Genomic DNA, 24492 nt, shown 5'->3' with positions numbered 1-24492 from the left:
ACCTCTCCCTTTCTCTCTCCCCTATCTGTTTGCGTCACCTTCCCTCCCTCTTCCAACTGCCTTTCTCTCTCTTCCTCCCCTCTCTTCTGCCATGTTCCCTCTTACCTTTTCTATCCTGTCTTTTTCTTTCTCTACTCTATTTCCTTCCCCCCTCTCTGCTCCCCCCCCCCCCCCCCCCCCCCCCCCCGCTCCCCCGTACCTCTCTCCCTCTTCTCTCTCCTCCATCTATACCCATCTTCAACTTCTTTTTTATGCTCGGATCGTTTTGGTGTAGGTGAGATGCTGGGGGCGGTAATGGCAATCCTGAATGACCCCAAGGGGCTGCAGCAGCTGACCTCTCTGCCGCGTGGCTCAGCAGAGGTGGAGCTCATGGGCATCCTGCCTGTGTACTACGTCTACCACTACCTGGACACAACCGACAGATGGAACCTAATGGGAACAGACATCATGCGCAGCAAACTGGACCTAAGGCAGAAGCTGAAGGAGGGTGGGAATATCACTCTTTCTTTCCTCCTTTCCTCTCGCCGACTCCCGAGGCACGCTTTCTATAATGTTGCGCTCTCTACTAATGCCTGTCATTCATCTCTGGGGTGTTGTCAAGGTTTTTCCTCTTATTTGGAGTATAGCTTTTACATTACTTTGTTATTCTCTTTTTTTAATTCTCTCTTTCTTGTGTGCTCTCTCTCACTCATACTTCCCTTCTCACCCTCTCCCTCGGTCTCCCTCTGCATGCTCCATCACAAGATAAGTGTGAAGATTCTTTTGGTCCTGCTGTTGCTGTATGGTGTTGATTTTGTGCCACATTTGTGTGTGTCATGTGTAACAAAGGGATCACCAGCCTCATGTCCTTCAAGAAGAAAACCGAGTCCAGTTACAGCATGTGGATAAACGGGGAGGGCAGCACCTGGTGAGTGTGCAGAACGGGCCTCTTGTCACTAGAGGTGTGCTGTTTTTGCTGTAGAGGAAGCTCCCATCACTTGAGAGGCACCTGACCGTAGGCTGCAGGATGGTGGGGCTTGATGTCACACCCCACCCTTTGACATTCTACCTCCTAGTCCAATGCAGAGAAATTGTTTTTGACCAATTGCATGAATCAATGGGTGGGGTTGGATGTCAAACCGCACCCATTGACATCCAACCGCACACCCACTGCATCTTGCAGTCAGATGTACTTGCATCACTCAAGTGTGTGTCTTCTACAGGCTAACAGCTCTAGTGGTGAAGACTCTGGGACAGGTGGCAAAATATGTGAAGGTGGACCATGTGTCTTTGTGCAACTCCATCTTCTGGCTGAAGAGCAGGCAAAATCCAGATGGATCGTTTAGAGAGGAATCCAACTATAAACCCTCCAAAATCATGGTAACCAGATAAAAAGCTAATTACAGACTTCTGTTGTGGATTAGTTAATCCATCCTCCACGTCAGTCATAATGTCAAGATTCCTGCCCGGATCCGTCGGTCTCTTACAGGGTGCAGGGGCTAATGTGATGGACAAGACAGCCTTCCTCACGTCCTTCACCATCATCGGGATCAAGAACGGCATGGAGGTGGAAAATTGCCAATTGCAGGTGAAAGCTTGATTTGGTAATGCAGTATTTTGTAGGCGACATTGTTGGCACACCTCCTTGGTGCAGAGATGCATTCCATGGTCTGCAGTGGAACCCTGGCTGTGCCACCGCTGACCGTGGCCAAGGGGCTGCGCGTGATTGGCCTAGGCTGGCAGGGTTTCCTCCTCCATCTCATCACGCAAGAGTGACTCTTCTGGTTGATCTGGGTGTGTCTGCAGTCTGTCTGTGGTCCGATAACATTGTGTTGTACTACAGGAGTTTAAAGACGTCCTGGACAAAGCCGTGCATTACCTTTTCGACACCTTTGAGAAGCTGAAGAGCATGTATGTGCGTGCGATCACCGCTTATGCTCTGGCGCTGGTGGATCAGTCCAGCATGCCGGCCCGTCAGCTGTACGAACGCCTCCAGACCCAGGCCATTGTCAAAGGTATCGTGGGACACCGGGGTCTGGAGAAAGGGTCACATATGAGGGCAGCATCTTAAAGTTTATGCAATAATGTAATTCAAATCCTAAGAAAAGGGTTAAGCCATGACCATTGGGGAGATCATTTACTAAGTTAATAAACTGCCATTTTAAAATTTTGTACTCTATTTACAGTCCAAGGTTGAAAATCATGTCAATGTCAATGTGTCAGCTCATGTTTATTCCCCATTATATTCTATCTATTTATCTATCAGTCATTTTCTTTCTTTATTTCTGCCACTTCAGCTGCCAAACATATCTGAAAGCATCTCCACCTTCAGAGGTGAAGGTGTTAAAATTTGATCCAGGATACCTCCTGTGTTTCCTGGTTTTTGTTCCAATTATTATGACAACCTCTGATTTGTAATTAGCTGCTAATGGTTCTTAATTAGTGACCTTTGATGGCTGTTGAAGGATTTACTGTCTCAAGGCCACTTTAAGTCAGAAATAGCATGCCATGGAAAACAAATGCCCTCATTCAGATCCCAAGATGTTCAATCAGTCAGATTAGGTATACTTTCATGTTATGTAATGTGCTACATGATAATAGATTTTTTTTTTTTTTTTTTTTTTTTAAATGTTGCATTTTTCGATTATAGGCTGACAGGTAAAATCTGTTTTCCTAATTGCATAGAAGTGTGGATGCCTGATCACTGAGACTAAGCCATTTGTGAAAAATTAAGAGTTCAAAGATTATATAAAGAAATATTGTGAAATTAACATTTTTGTCAAAGTAACCTTCATTGATCAGGAGATCAATACATAGTGGGTACACAGGACTTTGAGTTCGGAAAAACCTGCTTTAAAAGGTTGGTGGTGCTGATGTTTGTGCTGGTTGAAGTACCAAAGCTGGGTAAAACTGAATAAAGTCTGAAAGTTGGGTGACATCAGGGACTAGGACAACATTCATCTGTTCTACTCCCATTGGTCTAGGGAACCCTGCTATTGTCCGGTACTGGGAGGAGACAAACGCCATCCCAGATGCCTCTAAGCCCAATAAGATAGCAGCACAGACTGTGGAGACTACAGTGTACAATCTGCTCACTACCATGCTCTACGGAAACAAGCAGTATGCCAATCCCATCCTCACCTGGCTGACGCAGGATCAACGCTATGGAGGGGGCTTCCACTCAACACAGGTCTCTGTGCTGCAGACAATGACTACTCAGTAGTGCTACAGAACACAGTTTTGCACTATGCTACTGAATACAGTTCACTACTGGGTTATTGAACTGCATAACACTGATAACATTACTCAGGGCACAACACACAAGATCATTTTGGGTAATGATCAGTTTTAAACTGACCTACTGAACACAGTTTAATGCTGAACTACAAAATTGTGTAACACAATAAAAACAGGACAAAACTGAGTTGTTGAGCATGCTGCTGTTCCAGGGCACTGAGTGCAAATTAATTTAATGAGCACCAATCCTACTGAAGCTAAAGAACATGCAAGTAGCCTTAACGCATAACGGCAAACTGTTCAAGACTTCTGTGGATCTTAAATACCTCAAAACTACTACTTCTTCCTGCTTCATTTTTCTTGGCTTCCTAGGACACCATCCTTACACTGGAGGCCCTGTCAAAGTATAGCGAACTGGTCAAGCACACAGAGCTGAATATGGAGATCCGAGCGTCCTACAGGAAAATGGGTGACATTAAGCAGATCTCACTGTCAGAAAAGAATCCTGTGGCCACACCTATCCAGGCAAGGACTGTCCCTCCCCTCTTCACTGTGGTGCACAGGGAATGGCAGGCCAGGGGGAGCTTATAAATCTTTGGGAACCAGAGATTTTAAATGGGTTTTCTTACCCTGAAGAATATAGGCTTTTTTATCCTGAAAATCTTTAATTTAGCCAGTTAATTGTTTTAATCCTGCCAGTGAAACCCGTGTTTTCCAGTTCTAAAAAGTATTTCTCTTATTTTAGACTGAAATCAAATCAGCTATTCATGTCACAGCAGTCGTGTTAGTGTGGCTAAAACTTCTGTCAAGTCAGGTCAATTGCAGTGTGCTTAGTTGGAGTTTAAACCTCAGGTTTAAACCTCCAGACCACAGAACTACATTTCATTACATTACAGGCATTTAGCAGACGCTCTTATCCAGAGCAACTTACACAACTTTTTACATAGCACTTTACATTGTATCCATTTATACAGCTGGATATATACTGAAGCAATGCAGGTTAAGTACCTTGCTCAAGGGTACAACGGCAGTGTCCTTACCCGGGAATCAAACCTGCGACCTTTCGGTTACAAGCGCAGTTCCTTACCCACTGTGCCACACTCCGTCCTTTCAACTGGATCAGCTAATCTTTATTTCATGGATTTGGAGGCATGTTCAGTTGTAATTTTAGTTCTGTGGCCTGGGGGTTCAAAACTGAGATTGACCCCACTGAAATTGTTCTCTTTAATGTAGTGGTGCAGATTTATGTGTTTTCATACATTTCCCTTTCACATATGCACACTTTTGCAAATATATATCTGTTTCTTAAATTGAAAATGTCTGGAATAGGTGCAATTTTGTATATGTCTGTGTAAAAGCCAAGATTTGCCTTTGAATCGTGCCTAACTTTTACAGGTGATGAGCGATGATGACGTCATTGTTGTGACAGGCTATAGCACTGGGGTGTCAGTTGCCCATGTGAGTCGCACTCTCTTTGCTGTAATTTTTGCTTTCAAATTTCTGTGATGAGAGAAACATTAATGGCTAAATGATTTCCTCAAGCAGCAGCTATTTCAGTTCTCCTTGCTGTTGCACCTGTGTACAAATATGCACTTTTGCTGGCTGTAACCTGTGTTGGGAGAGATGTGTATTTGAGAGATTTGTGTCTCTCTGGCCACAGATGAAGACCGTGTTCTACAGCACAACACAATTCAATGAAAACTGCTACTTTGACCTTAAAATTGAGGTGTATGGACCAGACGTTGACTCCATAGGTGAGACGTGCATGAATTCCCTGTCTCTCCTGGACAGTTTTACTTAAACGCTGCCCAGGACACAGCTCGGCCTCTCCCTCAGCTTGCCTAAACTCCCTCTTCAGTTCACTTCTGATGGCAGTATTGACGAGAATATTTTTTACATTTGCCAAAAATATGGTGACATAATAAAAGTTTTAAAAAAAAACGACAACATCAAGATAATGATACAAGTGCAATACAAGTGTCTAAATGTCTAAAATGAAATTCTACAGCTACCTGTAATATACAGTAATATAGACATGGACCAAAAATTAAGCATTTATTATTGTCCACAGATTGTCACAAGTGAGAACTTTTTTTTTCCTCCCTTACAACCTTGCTCTCTCCTCCATTTCTCGCTCACTCTTTTTCTCTCTCTTTATCTAGATCCAATGTTCATGTCTCCTCGAATCGTTGCCTGCGCAAAGTGAGTACCACTTCGGCTTTTTTTTCTGAAAGTGCTTTACACAAAACTGATATTAATATCTGCACTAGTGTGCAGCGGAAAATGTTTCGGTTTGTTTGTTACATTTGTTCCTGTGTTTTTATTTCTATATGTGTGTGCCTGTGTGTGTGTGTGTGTGTGTGTGTGTGTGTGTGTTTGATCCAGATTTAAGCCTCCTGAGAATGAGGTATACACAGAGTCCACCCACACTGTCATGGAGATTCACCTGCCCACGGGTGTGCATCCTGTTCAGGAGGATCTGGATGTTGTAAGGCACTGATATGTGTTTTTTGTGTGTATGTGTCTGTGAATCTTATCACACTTACTCAGCCATTTCCTTTCCTCTCACATGCAATAGTCTATTATATTATATTAAGGGATTGTCTTGTTGCTCCACAGATGCTGAATTCTCTAGAATCTAGAATCTCTCATTATGAGATCCAGGGAGATCAGGTCATTCTTCAGCTTGATACAGTGAGTACAGCTGTGGTACTTCTTGGTTTTAAATATTGCCAGGCATTTGTAGAGAGCGGGTATGTGGGTATGTGCATGTGTGTGTATTTGTCTGTATGCATGTGTGTGTCTCACATGTCACGACTTTTGCTTCTTTAGGTTCCATCAGAAGACTTTCTATGTGTGGGGTTCCGGATTCAGGAACTCTTCCGCACTGGCATGGCCAGCTCCTCCTTGTTCAGAGTGTATGAGTTCTCCAACCCAGGCAAGCTCCAGCACTCCACATGTATTCCTACTTTGCCCAGTCCTGGAGAGCCTCAGTGTCTGCATGCATTTCTGGTGTCCTTTTAATCAATGGCCAATTAAGGCCTCGAGAACAAGGTGTGTGGATTTGTTTAGCTGATCAATGACTTAAATTAATCAACACACATGCTGTGTATATGCTGAAACACACCAAAAACCCGCGGACACTTCCAGGAATGGAGTTTGACACTCGCACTCCTGTCTTAGTCAACAGCAAACTACGGCTCTAGCATTTCTGCCGCCCAACAGATTGCCAACTGGGGAGGGGGCGGGTGTTGATGCGATTATGAACGGAGGGAGTTGGTAGGGGGAAGGGGGAGGCACCACCAACTACCATGATGCAAAGCATTTTTTCCCCTCCTTCCTTTGGCAACCCACCCAATAGTTGGCAATCCTCCAGGCGGTTGCATTTGTCACCAATGCCTAGAGCTGGCCCTGTATACAGCACATATGTATTTGGAAGTTTAGTGCTGGGTGCCCGCTGTTGACACTGTTACCTCTCTGGGTTCCTTCAGATAGCCAGTGCTTCAAGCTTTACCACCCACATGGGGAGCGCAGGCTGCTTCGGCTCTGTGAGGGGGCGGAGTGCCAGTGCATGGCAGGTAAGTCTGCACACCTGAAGCCAGTTTGGGGATGGAAGCAAAGGGGGAAGAGAGAAGCTACAACAAGGGAATAGGTTTGGAGGCTGATACCAAAATGCACAATTCAATTTTTTCAGCATTCCAATTGAATATCTCAGTTTGAAACACAGCATTAGGCCATCTCACAGTTTAAATAAATTACATTTTGTTATGTAGAGGTTACATTTTGTGCATCTCTAAATGGGTTCTCAGTATCTTCTGTATGTGACTGCTCTCTCTTTCAATTTAAAATGTAAATGTTTGACATAATAAAATGCATACTGTGCTATCCAAAACATTAGGTTAATAATATTACAAACAAACAATATTGTACAACCACAAAAGAACAAATAACAGCAAGTAAAATTAGATTGGTTTTAGCTTTCTCTGTGTGGCTACCCATCTACAGCGGAGTGCAGCAGCTTCAAATCACCCATGAACCGCACAATTACAGCTGACGAACGACTGAAGGCTGTTTGCCAAGACCACATAAAATACGGTAAGCAAACTATATATAAAAAACCAGTGACACATTCTCAGTTCTACAAATTAAAGTAAAATAAAAACTTGGCTGCAGTCTACTGTTCTTAACTGAGCTTTAATTTGTCCCTATATTGTTCGAGTTTTACATGATTCAATTTTTTAGCAGATCAGGTAGGCCTGACTACAGATGAGACAGACTGAACTAACTGTCTGATGTCTTTTCTAAGCCTTTAAGGTAAAAATCAAGTCCTTTGTGGAAGAGGGAGATTTTGTGAGCTACACAGCAGAAATAGAGGAGGTCTATAAAAAGGGTAAGGAATGAAATTGTATGTGGTGTTATTTATCTCCAAAGCAGCTCATCCTAAAACGTGCCAAACTTTTCACATTTTTTAAAAGTGCAAATACAACAGCACAGCACCCACACACACGTTACTGGCAAGAAATAGATTTGTGTATGTCATCAGAGTGTACTGAACTGTCCAGGGTATATTCCTGGGATAGGCTCCAGCACCTCCTGCGACCGTGACCCGGAATAAGTAGGTATAGATAATGGTTGGATGGATGGATCAGCATAGACTGCAATAACATGTGAATGTATTTGCATCTGGCAGATACTGAGGATGTTAAGAGGAGTACTGAAGTCACATTTGTGAAGAAGGCAACGTGCACTGATGTGGACCTGCTTCAGGGGAGTCAGTACCTAATCATGGGGTCAGAGGTCATGCAGATAGAAATGCAGCGGAGCTATAAGTGAGTGTGTCGCCCTACCGTCACGTCTTGCCCCTCCTAACACAGCTGGCACTATTACCGCAAAGAACTCGCTTCCGAAACCTGGGGTCCCCAGCTTTTTTTCTGTATCAAAATGAATTTTTTTCTGAAGAACTATCACTCAATTCAATGCAGTGGTTTCTATGAACACCAGCTGCAGGCAAATTTACATCCTTTTATCTAAACATGACATAGTTTTTGCAGTAATGAAATTTATGAAACATGAATATAACAGCAATATATTCTTTCTGTTTTGCTGAGGACTGGGACTGGGACCTGGGACTTAATCACTGATCCCAGTTCAACTAAAAGTTCACAATATTAAATATATTTTTTTAATCTTCTTGCCTTCTAAGCCTGATGGAATGAAAATGTGAGTATTTGTTGCTCATGGTCGCTTTATTCATTCAGCATAAATAATAATAATAATAATCATTTACATTCTTAACGGGCACAGCTTCTCTTGTTCATTGGCCTCACGCTTCACATTATAGTCTAGATCTACCATAATGGGAGGCCTTAATATGAGCACCTGTAAATGGGATCAGTGATGAAGAATGGCTGTGATATTTACAGCTGTTCTCGGTTGAGAGAACCAACCCCCTCAGATTTGTATTGTTTTGTAACTGTTGGCTGCTGAAAGATTTGCCATTTTGCAAATTGCCTCCTGGATGTCTCCCTGAAACATAACCCTATGCTTCCCTGAAATCAATTTCACCAGGTTGGGCTGTCTCTTGGGGTTCAGTAGTAGGCATGTAAAAACTGAACGCATCATTGCCATTCCTAATGACTTTCATTGCATTTATCCAAAATATTCATGTCTCTTAATGAAATTGTAAAAGAACAGAAACGTTTCAAAAAATAAGTGCTTCAAATGAAATGCAGAGTATGTTGTTTGATGCATCTGATTGTAGCTTTGTTTTTTAAGGTACAAGTACCCGCTGGACTCACAGACCTGGGTGGAGAAATGGCCTCAAGAATGCAAAGGAAGCCCCTGTGAGAACTTTGTGGCAATCCTGGAGGAGTTTGTATTAAACTTTCTGATATATGGCTGTTGACTGTTGACAATCCATGTATAGAGCGGATTAAATGTCTTATTGTATAAAATGAATGATTTGGAGTTGCACCAATGACAAATAGCTTTTTATGACTATTCTTGTAGAGTAAGCCTAAATCCAGATGACAGGAAACATTGAGGAATGGCTGTGTTGTCTGTACAAATGGAAAAGTATTGAATATAATAAATAAACGTCATATGAATACCATGCCTGACTAATTATTATTGTTAGTTTACTTCTGTATTCTGTGTCGTAGACCAGAGAAATGTGCCGGTATTTATCTTTTATCACATTAATATTAGCTAGGAGGCAGTCGGTCTGCCGCCGATTTAACACTGTGGGCGGGAATTTCAGTTTTCGAAAGGCAAGACAGTGAGCATTGATACGCTGGCGTAAGTCACGTGATTAACAGTGGACCCCCCAAGAACGGAAGCAAACATGATCTTGCAGTGTTGTCATTTGCAACTTCCCGTTTTTTATTTGATCCTACATCCCTTCGTTTACAAAACATATCGCAATGATGCCAGATGGCATGCATCAGGTAATATAGCACACTTCCTAAAGTGCCGCCAGATTTTTTAAAACATCGAGTCTGGGACGACTTCTTGAATGAGCAGCTAGCTGTAGGGTTGCTATGGAAACTCTGTTAATCAAATTCCCTTACACCCTCTGAGGGTCGTTTAGTCCTTAACGACCGATCTGTAAGTATCAAATATCAGTCTCCATCACTAAGTACACCGCTTCATTTTGTTAAACTGTCTTGTACGGTTAGTTTATTTTGCTAAAAGATCTGGAAAGGGTGGTGGCTTAGTTGCCGAGCTAATCGAATCCAATCAGCGAATGTAATGAACAATCTAACTAGCTATGCATGAGCTAGTCACCTAAATAATTTGCACGTAAGATCAAGCACGTTACAGTCGCTGGACCACCTGTCATAGTTAGTACAGATTAACCTATATGTTATTAATAACTAAGTAACGGTTAAATGTAATGCTGACGAAAAGTGCACTCACTCACAATTAGGTTCTGTAAAGTTTAGCTTGACCCTCGCTGCTTGGCCATCTTCAGTGAACATTAACATTTGTCGATAATTTAGTATGCTTTATGTTAGCTATCTAGCCGACTTGACGAGGTATTTATAGCCAAGCTGAAGCTAGCTAACTTGTATGCGAGCCCTGTGTTTTGACAATGCAGGTTATTTTAAATATGGTGAGGTATTTAACTAACATTATCATCATTTTGTTGTAGCTGAATAAATATATTGATAGCTAACCTAAAGTTAGCTAGCTTACACTGGCAGAGCAGCAATCAAGTCTGACTTGGCTACCTTCAGGTTAGGTTACAGAGGTAATTCCATGCAGAAGTTGTTTTTTTTTTGTTGTTTTTTTATCGCTAACGTTAGCCAGCTACCTGATAACAGTCTATGCTTCCCCAAGTTCTGGGGTCCATATATAGGATGTATAATATAGCTATATACAGTTACATGCAGAAGTGACAGTAACACAATGTTTGTTGTTTTGGCTCTGTACTCGAGCATATTGGATTTTAAATAAAATAATGAATGTGAGGTTAAAGTGCAGACTGTCAGTTTTAATTTGAGGACACTTTGAGGAATTACAGCCCTTTTTATATGGGCTACACACACACAAACACCTTGGAAATATCAAAATTCATTATTATTTCATTTTCGTCCATGGCAAATTATTAGAAGCCATAGGACTTAGAGTGTTTGCAGCTTCATAGATGAAGAAGGCTGCATCACCGAGAGTGACGCCCTGGGGAGGAACACGATCAGACCCTAGCATGCTGGGCCCTGGTTCATCGCTCTCCAACCCCCGTAGCAGGACTCCATCCCCCTCCCATGGCCTGCGTTCCGCAGCCTCTCGGCCCGGCTTGGGGAGCAGTCTTCAGCTGAGTATGACGGAGGAGGAAAGCCAAGATGGTGCAGACGGAGAACCCCGCAGCGAAAATGGTACAGAGACGCTCTCACAATCCAGCCCACTCACTAACGGGACTCACAGGACTCTACACACTGCTGTTAAAGTCTGATGAAACGGAATGCTTTGGATGTGACACAATTTGAAAGAAACTGAGCCATTTAGCTCATAATTATATTCGTCCTTTGTTCATTTTCAGATGAAAGGAGAAGTCCAGGTGTTCGCTACATCACGGAGGACCTGATTAAGAGGGTGTCCAAGCAGGACAGCCTGGCCTTTGTACGGTCCCTCAACTTGTCACTGGCAAAGAGTGGCAGCAAGAAATTCAAGGTGAGAACTTCAGCAAACCAGAACTGTAGCTTATGTCTGTTTCCACTCTGACACAATGAAGAGCTTTTAATCCTCAGTGCTCTCTGACCTGGAGATCAGCTGAAGTGGCACATTTTGGGTTCTGTTCATGTTTTTTTGTTGCAGTTTATCGAGAACCTGGAGAAGTGTGAACGGTTGCAGGTCCTCAACCTCAATCACAACCTCATCGAGAAAATCGAGAAGCTGGAAAAGCTTCACAGACTTCGAGAACTCCACCTGTCCCACAACAGAATCCGGTAACGCCCCACCCGTCCCACAATCGGGAGTGATATCTCCCCTGTCCCTGTAGAGAAACCTGTAGTACCCCACCTATCCCACTACAGAATAAGACAAATCTCCTCCTACTGCACAATCTGATAACTCCCCACTCCTGCAAATAAGTCCACTAACTTCTCACCTGTCCAACAACACTGTTCGGTAAAAGCCATTTGTTTCACAACCAGACCTGGTAACAACCCGGCACCCATAAGTAGCGATGTTCATTTGTAGAAATGTAATTTTTGTAAAGTGTTAACGTTTGGGTCATCTAACATGAATCACCGTATGGAAAAGCCATTGTTGTCTTGGCACCTGCAGTGAAACTGAGGTGTAAAAGCTGTTCTTCATTTCACCCCTGCAGAAAAATTGAGGGCCTGGAGCACATGGGAAGCCTTCAGCTCTTGAATCTCGCTGGAAACAACATCGAGCACCTTCCTCTGTGGCTGGCTAAGAGACTGCGATCCCTGAACACGCTTAACCTGCAGGGTAACAACATCTGCTCGGTGAGCTCTATTTCATGTTTGACTGACATTCTTCTATTTACCCATGTACCCATTCCTCCTAATTTGTAGGGACACATTCAGAAAAGATTCCAAATCAAAATTTGGCCTAGATAACATTGCAAGGACTGAAAAGAGTGGCACAATTGCATTGCTCACTAGCTTTGGTAGCTAGCTAGATTATTTTATTGATAAAACTTTGTACTTTTATTCGTGTTTTTTATTTTGTGTTGTACATGAAATAGTTGTTGTGGATTATATTGTTAGCACTGAGCTTGAGCGTTTACTTGTACTCGTGGTGACAGAAAGGTCAATTACACCATTTGGTGGCAACTTACTTACATACTAGGTCTGCCCTTCCAAGATGTTTGCCTCAGCATCAGATCTTCATCTGATATTAATGTCTTCATCTTTTCATTGTGGAAACAATCAACCAAGCACCAGGAAGTAATCTGAAAGAATATATACCCATGAAGCTGTTCTAAAACACAACTTGTGTGATAAAATATAAAACGCACAGCTACAGGAACAAAGGCTGCAAGACAGCCTGTGAGACAGAATTTTTTGTCTTGCTTGAGCGCCCCTTTCACTTTTTATTTATAGTATGAACAGCAAACTTTACAGACTTTGGAATAACACATAACACAATCAGGTGTCATACACCGGGAAAAATAACGGAACAATCCCTCACCCTCAAAACAGAAATGGCAAAACCTTTTTGGCAGTTCTGAAAAAGGTTTTGTTTCCCTAGAGAAACAAGCTGTCAGACACGGGATAGACAAACAAATGTGACACTTTTTGAAGTTTTCGGAATCATATTAGCTGTATTTCTTAGTGGTGTACAATAGACGTGAATCGTCAAAATTGCAAATAACAAATCCACAAAAACCGAGGCACAGGTTTAATTTGTTGGTTGGCTGGCAGCATTCACTTCAGAGGACATTCATGTTATCTGTGCTCTCCTGAATTAATGATGAAGTTGCCATATTCTCAGTTATAACTAGGCTTCGAATTGTCATTGGATTCCCTGCCTGTAAATTTCAAAAGAAATGAGGATAAACCTCTGTGGATGAGCTCTTCTGTTCAGACATTACTGATCCATTAGCGCCCTCTCTTCTGGTCCTACAGCTACACGAGCTGTTGAAGCTGAAGCCACTGAAGAACCTGACGGAGTTACTGCTGATGGAGAACCCGGTGTTCAACCTTCCCCACTACCGCCTCTTCCTGGTCTTTCATCTGAGGACGCTCGAGAGGCTAGATGGGCAGGTCATCACCCAGCAGGAGCGGGAGCTGGCCTACCAGCGCTTCCATATGGGTGCGGCTCTGTCACACGCTGGGCTTGCGCATGGATGCACCTGTAACACACCGAGTTTACACTTAAACTCCTCTAACACACTCTGTGCATACAAAGAACTTAGTCATGGGTACAGCTTTAACACACAGCACTTACACATGGGCAAAACTCTAACACACACAGCACTTACACATGGGCACAGCTGTAACACGCACAGCACTTACACATGGGTACAGCTCTAACACGCACAGCACTTACACATGGGTACAGCTCTAACACGAACAGCACTTACACATGGATAAAGCTCTAACACGCACAGCACTTACATATGGGTACAGCTCTAACACACACAGCACTTACACATGGGTACAGCTCTAACACACACAGCACTTACACATGGGCAAAACTCTAACACACACAGCACTTACACATGGGCACAGCTGTAACACGCACAGCACTTACACATGGGTACAGCTCTAACACACACAGCACTTACACATGGGCACAGCTGTAACACGCACAGCACTTACACATGGGTACAGCTCTAACACGCACAGCACTTACACATGGGTACAGCTCCAACACACACAGCACTTACACATGGGTATAGCTCTAACACACACAGCACTTACATATGGGTATAGCTCTAACACACACAGCACTTACACATGGGTATAGCTCTAACACACACAGCACTTACATATGGGTACAGCTCCAACACACACAGCACTTACACATGGGTACAGCTCCAACACACACAGCACTTACACATAGGTACAGCTCTAATGCACACAGCACTTACACATGGGTACAGCTCTAACACACACAGCACTTACACATGGGTAAAGCTCTAACACGCACAGCACTTACATATGGGTACAGCTCTAACACACACAACACTTACATATGGGTACAGCTCTAACACACACAACACTTACATATGGGCACAGCTCTAACACACACAGCACTTACATACGGGCACAGCTCTAACACACACAGCACTTACACATGGGTAAAGCTCTAACACACACAGCGCTTACACATGGGCACAGCTTGCACAACACACACATGCATGCACACAGACCCACGCATACATACTCGAGTTTGAAGTCGCGGATGCATGCTTTGGTCAGACATTCAACCCCTTCATGTGGTGTCTACAGAGGAGGTGGAGCGGCTGGAGCAGGACCTGGAGGCACGGCGAGGAGAGGTGGAGAGCCTACGGGAGGAGCAGTCCATCGCACTGCAGGAGCTGGAGCAGCAGGGGGCGCTCAACCAAAGCCTGAAGCTCCAGTGCCAGGAACAGAAGCAATGCCAGGCTGAGCTGGAGAGAGAGCTGGAGACCAAGAACCAGCTGGTGGGGCAGATAGTCAATTCAGACTTGAATTCAGACGTATACACATACATGTGTGGCTAACTGGTTAGGGGGCAACTCAGTCTGCGTACGAATGCATGCTCACACATTAAACACGCACCCCTTCGCATTCACAAATACACTTACATCTGCTTACATGGTGCGAATGTCCTTGCATGTCTCATTTGTCATGACAAAGAACATACAGAGGATTTTAATGTGGTTGTGTTTCATTATAGACAATATTTTTCTTAACGGTACACTGTAAATCAGATTCTCCTACTTGTTCCCGAGGGACCTCGTGTATGCTTGTCTTTGTTGCAGTTACTGTCATGGTCAATTATGGTTGTCTAAAATGTTTTTTTTTTTCTTGAACTTATCAGCATGGTGCTGAGCTGGATCCTTGGAATTTCTTTTGTCTTTGAACTCATTTCATTTTCCACAAAAGGTCTAGTTTCAGTGACCAGACATCTACGCTTGCAGTTATTCGGTCCCCACCTATTTGGCCTGTCAGACTATAATTTATTCAATTCAAATGTAATCTCATTATAATGAATCATTTTTCATCTAGCAGATTACATAACATTAGATCATTAGTCAATCTGAAAGTCCAGGAATGTGAATATGGGACTTTTACTCTTTGTGGCATCCATGGCCATTTGTGACATAATGTGATTTAGAGTAAATCAGAACCCTATTCTGTGACCTCTAACCAGGACATCGTACTTCCTCTTATGACTTTTCTCTCCCAATCCCCCCCTCTTTCCTTTATCTGTCCTTTCCCAACCCTTCCTCTATGGTCTCCTCTCCATTACTCCTATTCTTTACTCTCCTTTCCCTGTAGTTGCTTTCCTGCTCACTAGTAATTCCTTATACAGCAGCTCTGTCCTCCCTGCTGCAGGTAGTATTGAGTTCCACAGTAACATTGCTAGTAATATGATATCGCTCATCATGCATGCATATCTCTGAAATTTTTTTGCCAGTGTTGGCAATGTTTGTGAAAGCAGGGTTGTGGTTGGAAGTAAAGCTTTGCTGTCCATCTTTCTTCCATTTTTTCTGATTTATCCCATTTCATCTGAATTCTTTGCATGCAAGTCTTTTATTTCTCATTTTCTCTCCGGTCTCTTCTCTTCTGCTCCCGCACTGTGGTCTCAGCCCGCGCGTCCTGATCCTGTTCTGGATGCCGTCTGGAAGGTATCCCACAGAAACCAGTGGGTCTTAAACCCGTGTCCCTGTGGTGTTTGCGTCCCTGTTAAATACACGTAACCCTCCTCTGCTTTCAGGTGTTCCATTAAAATGGCTGTCTGATGGTATGGACCCCTGTTTGTGTGTGAGCATGCTCTCCCTTGCATGTCTGCCTTTTTTTGTGGTTTCCTCCGATAAAATTGTTAGCATGCTGAGATGTTCCAATAAACAAGACAGATGATTTTCTTTATCTGGCATCCATATACGTACATATATAAGGAATTCAACATCAGGAGCCAAGCATTCAAAAGGGAGACTACCTAAGCAGTAAGGGCTGCCTTTAGTTGGTATATGCTGTATCACAGAAGGGAGAGTAAGTCTCATTCCAACTGCGTATTTGGTGCATACAGTATATGAAACACGCTCCTACCAGTTCAGAGTAGAGACTGCTGTGATGTCCTGTGTGCTGTGGTGCTCCCTCTGAAGCTCTGAGGTCAAGTGTTTGTGTGTTGTCTGCTTCAGCAGTCTCTGAAGCTCTGTTCAGTTATGTGAGTGAGGGAAGTCTCTGAAGCGGAGCATGGATGTGCATTAGTGAGGGCAGTTGCATGAGTGTGATCGTGTGGCTAAGTGCCCTCTCTGAAGCTTAGTAACATATGTGAGGAAGCTCTCTGAAACAGTGTTGTTGTGTGACCAAGGGCTCTCACTGAAGCTGAGTGCTGTTGTGTGACCAAGGGCTCTCACTGAAGCTGAGTGCTGTTGTGTGAGCGAGGGCTCTCTGAAGCTGTGTGCTGTTGTGTGAGTGAGGGCACTCTGAAGCTGAGTGCTGTTTTGTGTGCGAGGGCGCTTTGAAGCTGAGTGTTGTTGTGTGAGCGAGGGGTCTCTGAAGCTGAGTGCTGTGACATGAGTGAGGGCGCTTTGAAGCTGAGTGTTGTTGTGTGAGCGAGGGCTCTCTGAAGCTGAGTGCTGTTGTGTGAGCGAGGGCACTCTGAAGCTGTGTGCTGTTGTGTGAGCGAGGGCTCTCACTGAAGCTGTGTGCTGTTGTGTGAGCGAGGGCTCTCACTGAAGCTGAGTGCTGTTGTGTGAGTGAGGGCGCTCTGAAGCTGAGTGCTGTTGTGTGTGCGAGGGCGCTTTGAAGCTGAGTGCTGTTGTGTGAGTGAGGGCACTCTGAAGCTGAGTGCTGTTGTGTGAGTGAGGGCGCTCTGAAGCTGAGTGCTGTTGTGTGAGTGAGGGCGCTCTGAAGCTGAGTGCTGTTTTGTGTGCGAGGGCTCTCTGAAGCTGAGTGCTGTTGTGTGAGCGAGGGCTCTCTGAAGCTGAGTGTTGTTGTGTGAGTGAGGGCACTCTGAAGCTGAGTGCTGTTGTGTGAGTGAGGGCACTCTGAAGATGAGTGCTGTTGTGTGAGTGAGGGCACTGAAGCTGAGTGCTGTTGTGTGAGTGAGGGCACTCTGAAGCTGAGTGCTGTGGTGTGAGTGAGGGCACTCTGAAGCTGAGTGCTGTTGTTTGAGCGAAGGCACTGAAGCTGAGTGTTGTTGTGTGAGTGAGGGCACTCTGAAGCTGAGTGCTGTTGTTTGAGCGAAGGCACTGAAGCTGAGTGCTGTTGTGTGAGTGAGGGCACTCTGAAGCTGTGTGCTGTTGTGTGAGCGAGGGCACTCTGAAGCTGAGTGCTGTTGTCTGAGTGAGGGCGCTCTGAAGCTGAGTGCTGTGGCGTGAGTGATGGTGCTCTGAAGCTGAGTGCTGTTGTGTGAGCGAGGGCGCTCTGAAGCTGAGAGCTGTTGTGTGAGTGAGGGCACTCTGAAGCTGAGTGCTGTGGTGTGTGTGAGGGCACTGAAGCTGAGTGCTGTTGTGTGAGTGAGGGCACTCTGAAGCTGAGTGCTGTTGTGTGAGCGAAGGCACTGAAGCTGAGTGCTGTTGTGTGAGTGAGGGCACTCTGAAGCTGTGTGCTGTTGTGTGAGCGAGGGCACTCTGAAGCTGAGTGCTGTTGTCTGAGTGAGGGCACTCTGAAGCTGAGTGCTGTGGCGTGAGTGATGGTGCTCTGAAGCTGAGTGCTGTTGTGTGAGCGAGGGCGCTCTGAAGCTGAGTGCTGTTGTGTGAGCGAGGGCACTCTGAAGCTGAGTGCTGTTGTCTGAGTGAGGGCGCTCTGAAGCTGAGTGCTGTGGCATAAATGATGGTGCTCTGAAGCTGAGTGCTGTTGTGTGAGCGAGGGCGCTCTGAAGCTGAGTGCTGTTGTGTGAGTGAGGGCGCTCTGAAGCTGAGTGCTGTTGTGTGAGTGAGGGCGCTCTGAAGCTGAGTACTGTGGCGTGAGTGAGGGCGCTCTGAAGCTGAACACTGTGGCGTGAGTGAGGGCGCTCTGAAGCTGAGTGCTGTTGTGTGAGTGAGGGCGCTCTGAAGCTGAGTGCTGTGGCGTGAGTGAGGGCGCTCTGAAGCTGAGTGCTGTTGTGTGAGTGAGGGCGCTCTGAAGCTGAGTGCTGTGGCGTGAGTGAGGGCGCTCTGAAGCTGAGTGCTGTTGTGTGAGTGAGGGCGCTCTGAAGCTGAGTGCTGTGGCGTGAGTGAGGGCGCTCTGAAGCTGAGTGCTGTTGTGTGAGTGAGGGCGCTCTGAAGCTGAGTGCTGTTGTGTGAGTGAGGGCGGTCACTGAAGCCTCTCCTCTTTGGACAGCTGAAGCAGAAGATGATGGAGCTGACCCGAGCCTGTCAGAAGCAGTATGAGCTGGAGCAGGAGCTGGCCTTCCACAAGTATTGTTGACCTCAGAATGATGGCAAGGTCATGACCTTTCACCTGCGCGTTTCACGCAAACGCAGCGAGCCGAATTCCCAAAGTGGTGTGTAGTTCTGGCCAATTTAACAACTATACGTAAGAAACTTCTCATTGACTTCATGGGAAAACATACTTTAAAAATATATACTTGTTGATTTATCTCTTCACCTATGTGCCCTATTGCCCTGTTAAACTACGTTTATGAGGAATGGAGCCTTTAAGCTTCAAAATTGCATGTGTGGAAAAAATAAAGACAAGTTGTACAAAACATGCTAAATGAACTCTAGCACACTGCAGATATTGCAGGAAATAGTGCCATTTGTAAGCTACAGTATATACATTAATTCCTACAGACATTCATACCCATTGCATCGCAAATGACCACGAACCTACCCTAACACAACTGGAAATGTTACTGCAGTAATAATGCTACAACAGTAGCTACCCACATTTTAAGCCCATTTTTGTTAGGTTCTCATTTAGCTAGCTGTCACTTTCCTAATGATATTCACACCACATCCCCAGCAAGTGAATAAAACCCTCTTCCCAACTGAAAATACATTCAACAATTGTCAAAATAAGTTTTTAGAAAGGCAGCCATTTCTTCTTAATAAAATGACAAATGCACAATGAGGATTTCCATCCACCAAACGGAAACCTCATGTCCATTCCGAAGCAGAAAATAATACAGATTGGGTTTACACCCATATTGTAATATTACTGAAGGTCTAATGTTGCCCCAAATAGCATTTGTTTGGCATGGTCAAAACATATACACCATATTCCTGGCATTTAATATTGGTTGTAATGTAGAAAATTATTCCCTGGTAATGTACAGACTGTAGAGTGGAAAATCTCTTATTGTATACAGCCCATGCTTATTGCAGAAATGAAGAATGTACATTCTCGAGAATGATAGAATGAATGTATATCTACAAGAATTGTATCCCAGTATCTGTATAGTTGTGTGCTGAGGTCCTGCTCCCACAGAATCTTCTGTTTTATTAGTTGATGGGAAAGTAAATATTAATTAAATTAGTTAATTTTGTCAATTCAGTGGTTCCAGTGGTCCAATGCCTTTGTTAAAATGTTCAGCACTCTGAATACTGAACACAATTGGTATTATGTGCTAGAACCCCTTTACAAAATAAGACAATTTGAATGAAGTGAGAATGTGCAATGTATGTATATTATTGCAACATTTTTGATATCGACATAGAGGGATTGCAAGGGATCTGATTGCATGCAACAATAGGGAGGACAAGGGATACCCCTGCCTTGTTCCACAATTTTTTAAGGGTCCTAAGGGAATGTCAACAATGGTTACATCACAAATACCATTCTCTGTCAGTAAGCACTACCTCTGTCTCTATTCTGAGAAGGTGCTTGCTTTCCTTTCCTGGTTCCTGCTGCATAGCCTGTAATACCGTGTATGTGACACTTTGATATAACACTTTGCGTGTATACCCCAAGATTTCAAAAGTTGCATGAAATATGCAGAGCGGTAATCCCTTCATATAGTAGAGCATAACCTTTTGGCAGTCTGATAAAATGCGCTTCAAACATATATACACTACCAGTCAAACATTTTAGAACAAATCCATTTTTTCCAGTTTTTATTGAAATTTACACAGTTGTCTCAATGTACTCTGAAATTAAAGCATAGAACAAATAAACAATTCTGTTCAACACAATTTATTCAAATTTTTTTACTCATCAAAGTAGCCACCTTTGCAGATATAACTTCTGAACACACTCGTGGCATTCATTCTGCAATGGAAATCAAATATTGTTCAGAAAGATCTTCCCAACACTGTTGCAGAAGTTCCCACAAATGTGTTGCACTTGTAGGTTGCTTTGCTTTCACCCTTCTGTCCAGTTCAATCCAAACCAGCTTGATGGGGTTTAAGTCCAGAGACTATGCTGGCTATTCCATTATTTGAAGCCTACCGTCTTGGTCTTTTCTTTTAAGGTAGTTCTGACATAGCCTGGAGGTATGTTCTGGGTCATTATCTTGCTGTAGGATGAACCCCAGACCAACTAGGCATTGACTAGAGGGTATTGCATGGCACTGCAAAACAAATGCTATGGTAGCCCATTTGGTTCAGGGTGCCAACCACCAACTCTGGATCCAGCAAAAGTGCCCCAGACCATCACGCTTCCTAATCCATGTTTGACAGTTGGTGTCACACATTGAGGAACCGTCCTTTCACCTACCTGATGGCATACAAAAACCCTGCGTGATGATGAAACGAAGATTTCAAATTTTGATTTATCGGTCCATAAGGCCTACTTCCGGTCTTCAGTAGTCCACTGCCGGTGCTTCATGGCCCAGGCAAGCCTCTTTTTCTTATTTAGCCATTTTAGCAATGGCTTTCGTACTGCCACTCGACCTGTCAAACCTGCAGCTTGAAGTCTTCTTTTCACAGCTGAAACTGAGTCTTGCTTACTTCGACCACCGTTAAGCTGTGCTTGAAGCTGTTGTCCTGTGAACCACCTATCATGAAAGCTGTTGACTCTCAGAAACTTGTCTTCTGATTCTGTTGTGGCTTTGGGTCGGCCGGACCTCTTCCTGTCAGAGTTTCCTCTAGTTTCCAAGTGCTTTTTGATGGTGTAGGAACCTGTACTCACTGACACCGTGGCTTGGTTTGCAATTTCTCTTAAGGAATGACCTACATTTTTAAGGGTTATAATGGTCTGTCTGTCTTTCTTTGTCAATTGCCTTTTTCTCGCCATTATGATATCAATATACTACTTCCTGCAGTGCAATATTATCCAAATAATGCTATGGAGGGTGTAGTAATACAGTCTGTTCCAACACTGGTTTTATACAGCCAGAGGGTTTGTAAGTAATCAACAAAAGTTGGGATACCTGTAGGAATTGTTTGCATCAACTTTCAAGGCTTAATTTACTTCTATTGCTGCAGAAAAGCTGTATGTTGTTAACCCATTATTGTTCCCTGAAAAAGGCCTTTTTTATAACTCTGATATTTACATTATTTTTCAGTTTCTGATAACCTAAACTTTTTTTAAAAACCTGTGGCAGTTTACCACCTACCTTTGTACCATTTCAGGTCATTCACTGGACTTTAACTGCTTAAATTTCAATAAAACTGGAAAAATGGAGGTGTTCTAAAACTTTTGACCGGTAGTGTATATGTTTGAGGTGCATTTGATCAAAATGTAGGGTCCTAAGGGAATGTCAACAATGTAGTGTCGTTAAAGACAATGTGATCAAATCAACCACAATTCTATTTACTTTACTTGCATTTAGCTTACACAGAAAGCACATGATTGCCCACTGCAGCTGATGACTGAGGTCTTCAGCTCAGCTGAGCAAGCTAATCATATTTCTAATACCATATTGACAGCAACTTACAGCAGATCTGGGTCAAATTCACATACATTTCTACTCTTTACTGATCTTGTCTGGTGTATTGGAACCAATGAAATACTCTCAAAAAGTGCAAACCTCGCCTTCTGGCAAAATCAATAGAGCACAGAAAAGTATTTGTGTCAGGGTGCGTGCGTGGGGGGTTAGGACCCAAACGCAGAGGGGGAGGGGAAAAAACTCAAAACTCCAAAATGGGATGAACAAAAGACTTTACTTAACACAGGACAAAAAGGGAACAAAAAGCCTCGCAGGGCAACTCTTCAAAACACCAGGGAAAAACTTCAAAGACACGGGAACCAAAGAAAATCCAAAAATCCAAAAGCGCGTGGAAAACAGAACATGCAGGGAGCTACTTAAACATGACCAGAAACATGACCAAACAACCAAGGATCCAGCACCTGAGTCCAGGAGACGGGAACTTAAATAGACAGACACTGACGAGACACAGGAGGGCACCATGAACAATCAGGCCACAGAGAGGGAAGGGAAAATGAGACAACCAGGAACCAATAATTGAACAATTGAAGACAATCATACAATTACACAGGGTACAAGCAGGACACAAAACAGAAGTGCCGCCATCTGGCGGCCCAACAAGGGAAACACAGACAGGAACACAGAACCATGACAATTTGAATCCGAAACAAATACGTATTTGTCCCAGGTCTGATTTACAGCCCTGTTTTCAGTTCAGACCCAGCAGTACAGAACAAAGAATAACCCCAGAACAGTCTAATTTCACCTACCTTTATTTCACATTGAATGAACAAAAGAACATGAACAGTACATTTCCCAAAATGCCAAAATGATTAATGATTAAGGATTTCCCAATGCCAAAAGAGTCAATGTTGTGACAGTAGCGTAATCTGCTTCTGTGTAAAGTGACCTTTGTCACTAACTGAATGTGATTTTTACGGGAAATTCAGACTGTGGTTTCCCAAAATTTACTTTATCTAAGAGATTATAGAAAAACCAACGTCTCCATGGTTTCCATATCAGTCCCCGAAGAGCCTCACATCGTTGTAATCTTGTAATGCTCCAAGGAGGAGGCGAGGGAGGTGGTGGCTCTGGTTCAGATCATTCTGCTCACTTATTAGGGGTCCAAGCAGCGAAGCTGGTGGAACCCTATTGTATCTGTTAGGATTATTATTCTTATTTTTTTCCGCTAAAAGTGTCTGAGGCTCAGCAACCATAAGTCCTGGAGCAACCAAATTTGGCAGGTGGGTTCCTATGGCCCCCCACTACTCAGGCACTAAAAATCACGTATGTCAGCCAGATGGTGGCGCTATAACAAAGGGTAACGCGTAAAACCCCATAACTCCCACACCATGAGTTAGATCAACACAAAACTTCATCGACCTATGCATCTCAACGTGCTCTACAACTTTGCCATTGGCCCCACCTATGTCCACCATATTGTTTGCCCGCCATTTAGACTTTTTAGTTGGGGCGTGGCAGTTTTCTCCGCTAAAATGTCTGAGGCTCAGCAACCATAAGTTGTAGACCAACCAAATTTGGTAGGTGGGTTCCTATGGCCCCCCACTACTCAGGCACTAAAAATCACCTATGTCGGCCAGATGGTGGCGCTATAACAAAGGATCATATTTTAAAAGGTCATAACTCCCACACCGTAAGTCAGATCAACACAATACTTCATCGACTGGTGCATCTGAATGTGCTCTACAACTTTCCTTTTGGGAGCACCTATGTCCGTCATATGGTTTGCACACCATTTGGACTTTTTCATTAGGTGGGGTGCGGAAAAGCTGGAGCTCCAAATCTAAACGGTTACGACATCGAGTAAACTTCTTTACGGCAAGCGACAACCATGGTGACGCAAGTAATCCGACACCGTAGGTCTAGTTTTTAGCAGTGAGGAGACGGTCTGACACTGCCACCTAGCGTGCATGCTAGGATAGGTTACCCAAAGTTTCTTAGTAAAAGCTTTCTGAGAGGATGAATAATTACTTTTCTTTGGCATGGATCCATTTGAAGACAGTATCGGGTGAGTTCGTTAAGTCTTTAAATCTGTCATAATGCTGAGAAATAGCTAAACCATTTTATTGATAGGTTCTGAGTTTCTGTGCAAACGCGCGAAAACACGCTGGTATAATGAAACAATGACGGTAGCCTAATACATATATAGTCCGCTTCGTTCCGTTGCTACCATAACATAACGACCTACAGCTGCAGTTTCTCGCTGCAATTACTAATATTGAATATAAACAAAAGACGCAATTTATGCTGTAAATCGTATCCTCAATTTAATCTCTAAATCGACTGTAAGCTTAGGGTTGTAACTAGGTAGTTGTTTCGTAGGTGACTTAACTC

The 24492-nt window shown here is 43.7% G+C and overlaps 2 protein-coding genes across 4 annotated transcripts in view; both read left to right on the top strand.

The window, feature by feature from the left end:
* LOC118206939 (complement C5-like) overlaps positions 1-9328 on the top strand; it is a 33588-nt gene extending 24260 nt beyond the window's left edge. The window contains exons 24-41 of the mRNA XM_035380127.1: positions 275-487; positions 829-907; positions 1203-1359; positions 1469-1567; positions 1823-1994; positions 2964-3169; positions 3589-3741; positions 4612-4674; positions 4877-4970; positions 5379-5418; positions 5602-5704; positions 5836-5910; positions 6049-6154; positions 6708-6794; positions 7222-7311; positions 7523-7606; positions 7907-8045; positions 8992-9328. Coding sequence (XP_035236018.1) covers positions 275-487; positions 829-907; positions 1203-1359; positions 1469-1567; positions 1823-1994; positions 2964-3169; positions 3589-3741; positions 4612-4674; positions 4877-4970; positions 5379-5418; positions 5602-5704; positions 5836-5910; positions 6049-6154; positions 6708-6794; positions 7222-7311; positions 7523-7606; positions 7907-8045; positions 8992-9121 — 2090 coding nt within the window. The 3' untranslated portion in view covers positions 9122-9328. The remainder of the gene's footprint in view (positions 1-274; positions 488-828; positions 908-1202; positions 1360-1468; positions 1568-1822; positions 1995-2963; positions 3170-3588; positions 3742-4611; positions 4675-4876; positions 4971-5378; positions 5419-5601; positions 5705-5835; positions 5911-6048; positions 6155-6707; positions 6795-7221; positions 7312-7522; positions 7607-7906; positions 8046-8991) is intronic.
* Positions 9329-9636: 308 nt separating this feature from the next.
* On the top strand, positions 9637-19383 carry LOC118206287 (centriolin-like). 3 transcript variants are annotated; one of them, XR_004761170.1, is made up of 9 exons: positions 9637-9822; positions 10830-11093; positions 11258-11388; positions 11533-11663; positions 12047-12188; positions 13314-13500; positions 14643-15734; positions 15989-16027; positions 18669-18769. XR_004761170.1 is itself a non-coding variant. In XM_035378772.1 (9 exons), exons 2-9 carry the CDS (start codon positions 10865-10867, stop codon positions 18753-18755), a joined length of 1140 nt encoding a protein of 379 aa, XP_035234663.1. In that variant the 5' UTR covers positions 9637-9822; positions 10830-10864; the 3' UTR covers positions 18756-19383. The 3 variants fall into 3 exon arrangements, 2 of the variants coding, with proteins under 2 accessions (XP_035234663.1, XP_035234664.1); XM_035378772.1 differs by having other exon boundaries at positions 14643-14836; positions 18669-19383; XM_035378773.1 differs by lacking the exon at positions 15989-16027 and having other exon boundaries at positions 14643-14836; positions 18669-19383.
* Positions 19384-24492: the final 5109 nt, after the last annotated feature.

Source organism: Anguilla anguilla, chromosome 10, assembly GCF_013347855.1.
Source record: "Anguilla anguilla isolate fAngAng1 chromosome 10, fAngAng1.pri, whole genome shotgun sequence".
In the NCBI taxonomy this organism is placed as follows: domain Eukaryota; kingdom Metazoa; phylum Chordata; class Actinopteri; order Anguilliformes; family Anguillidae; genus Anguilla; species Anguilla anguilla.
The sequence above is the reverse complement of the archived record's forward strand: the minus strand, read 5'-3'. Positions and strand labels throughout refer to the sequence as shown.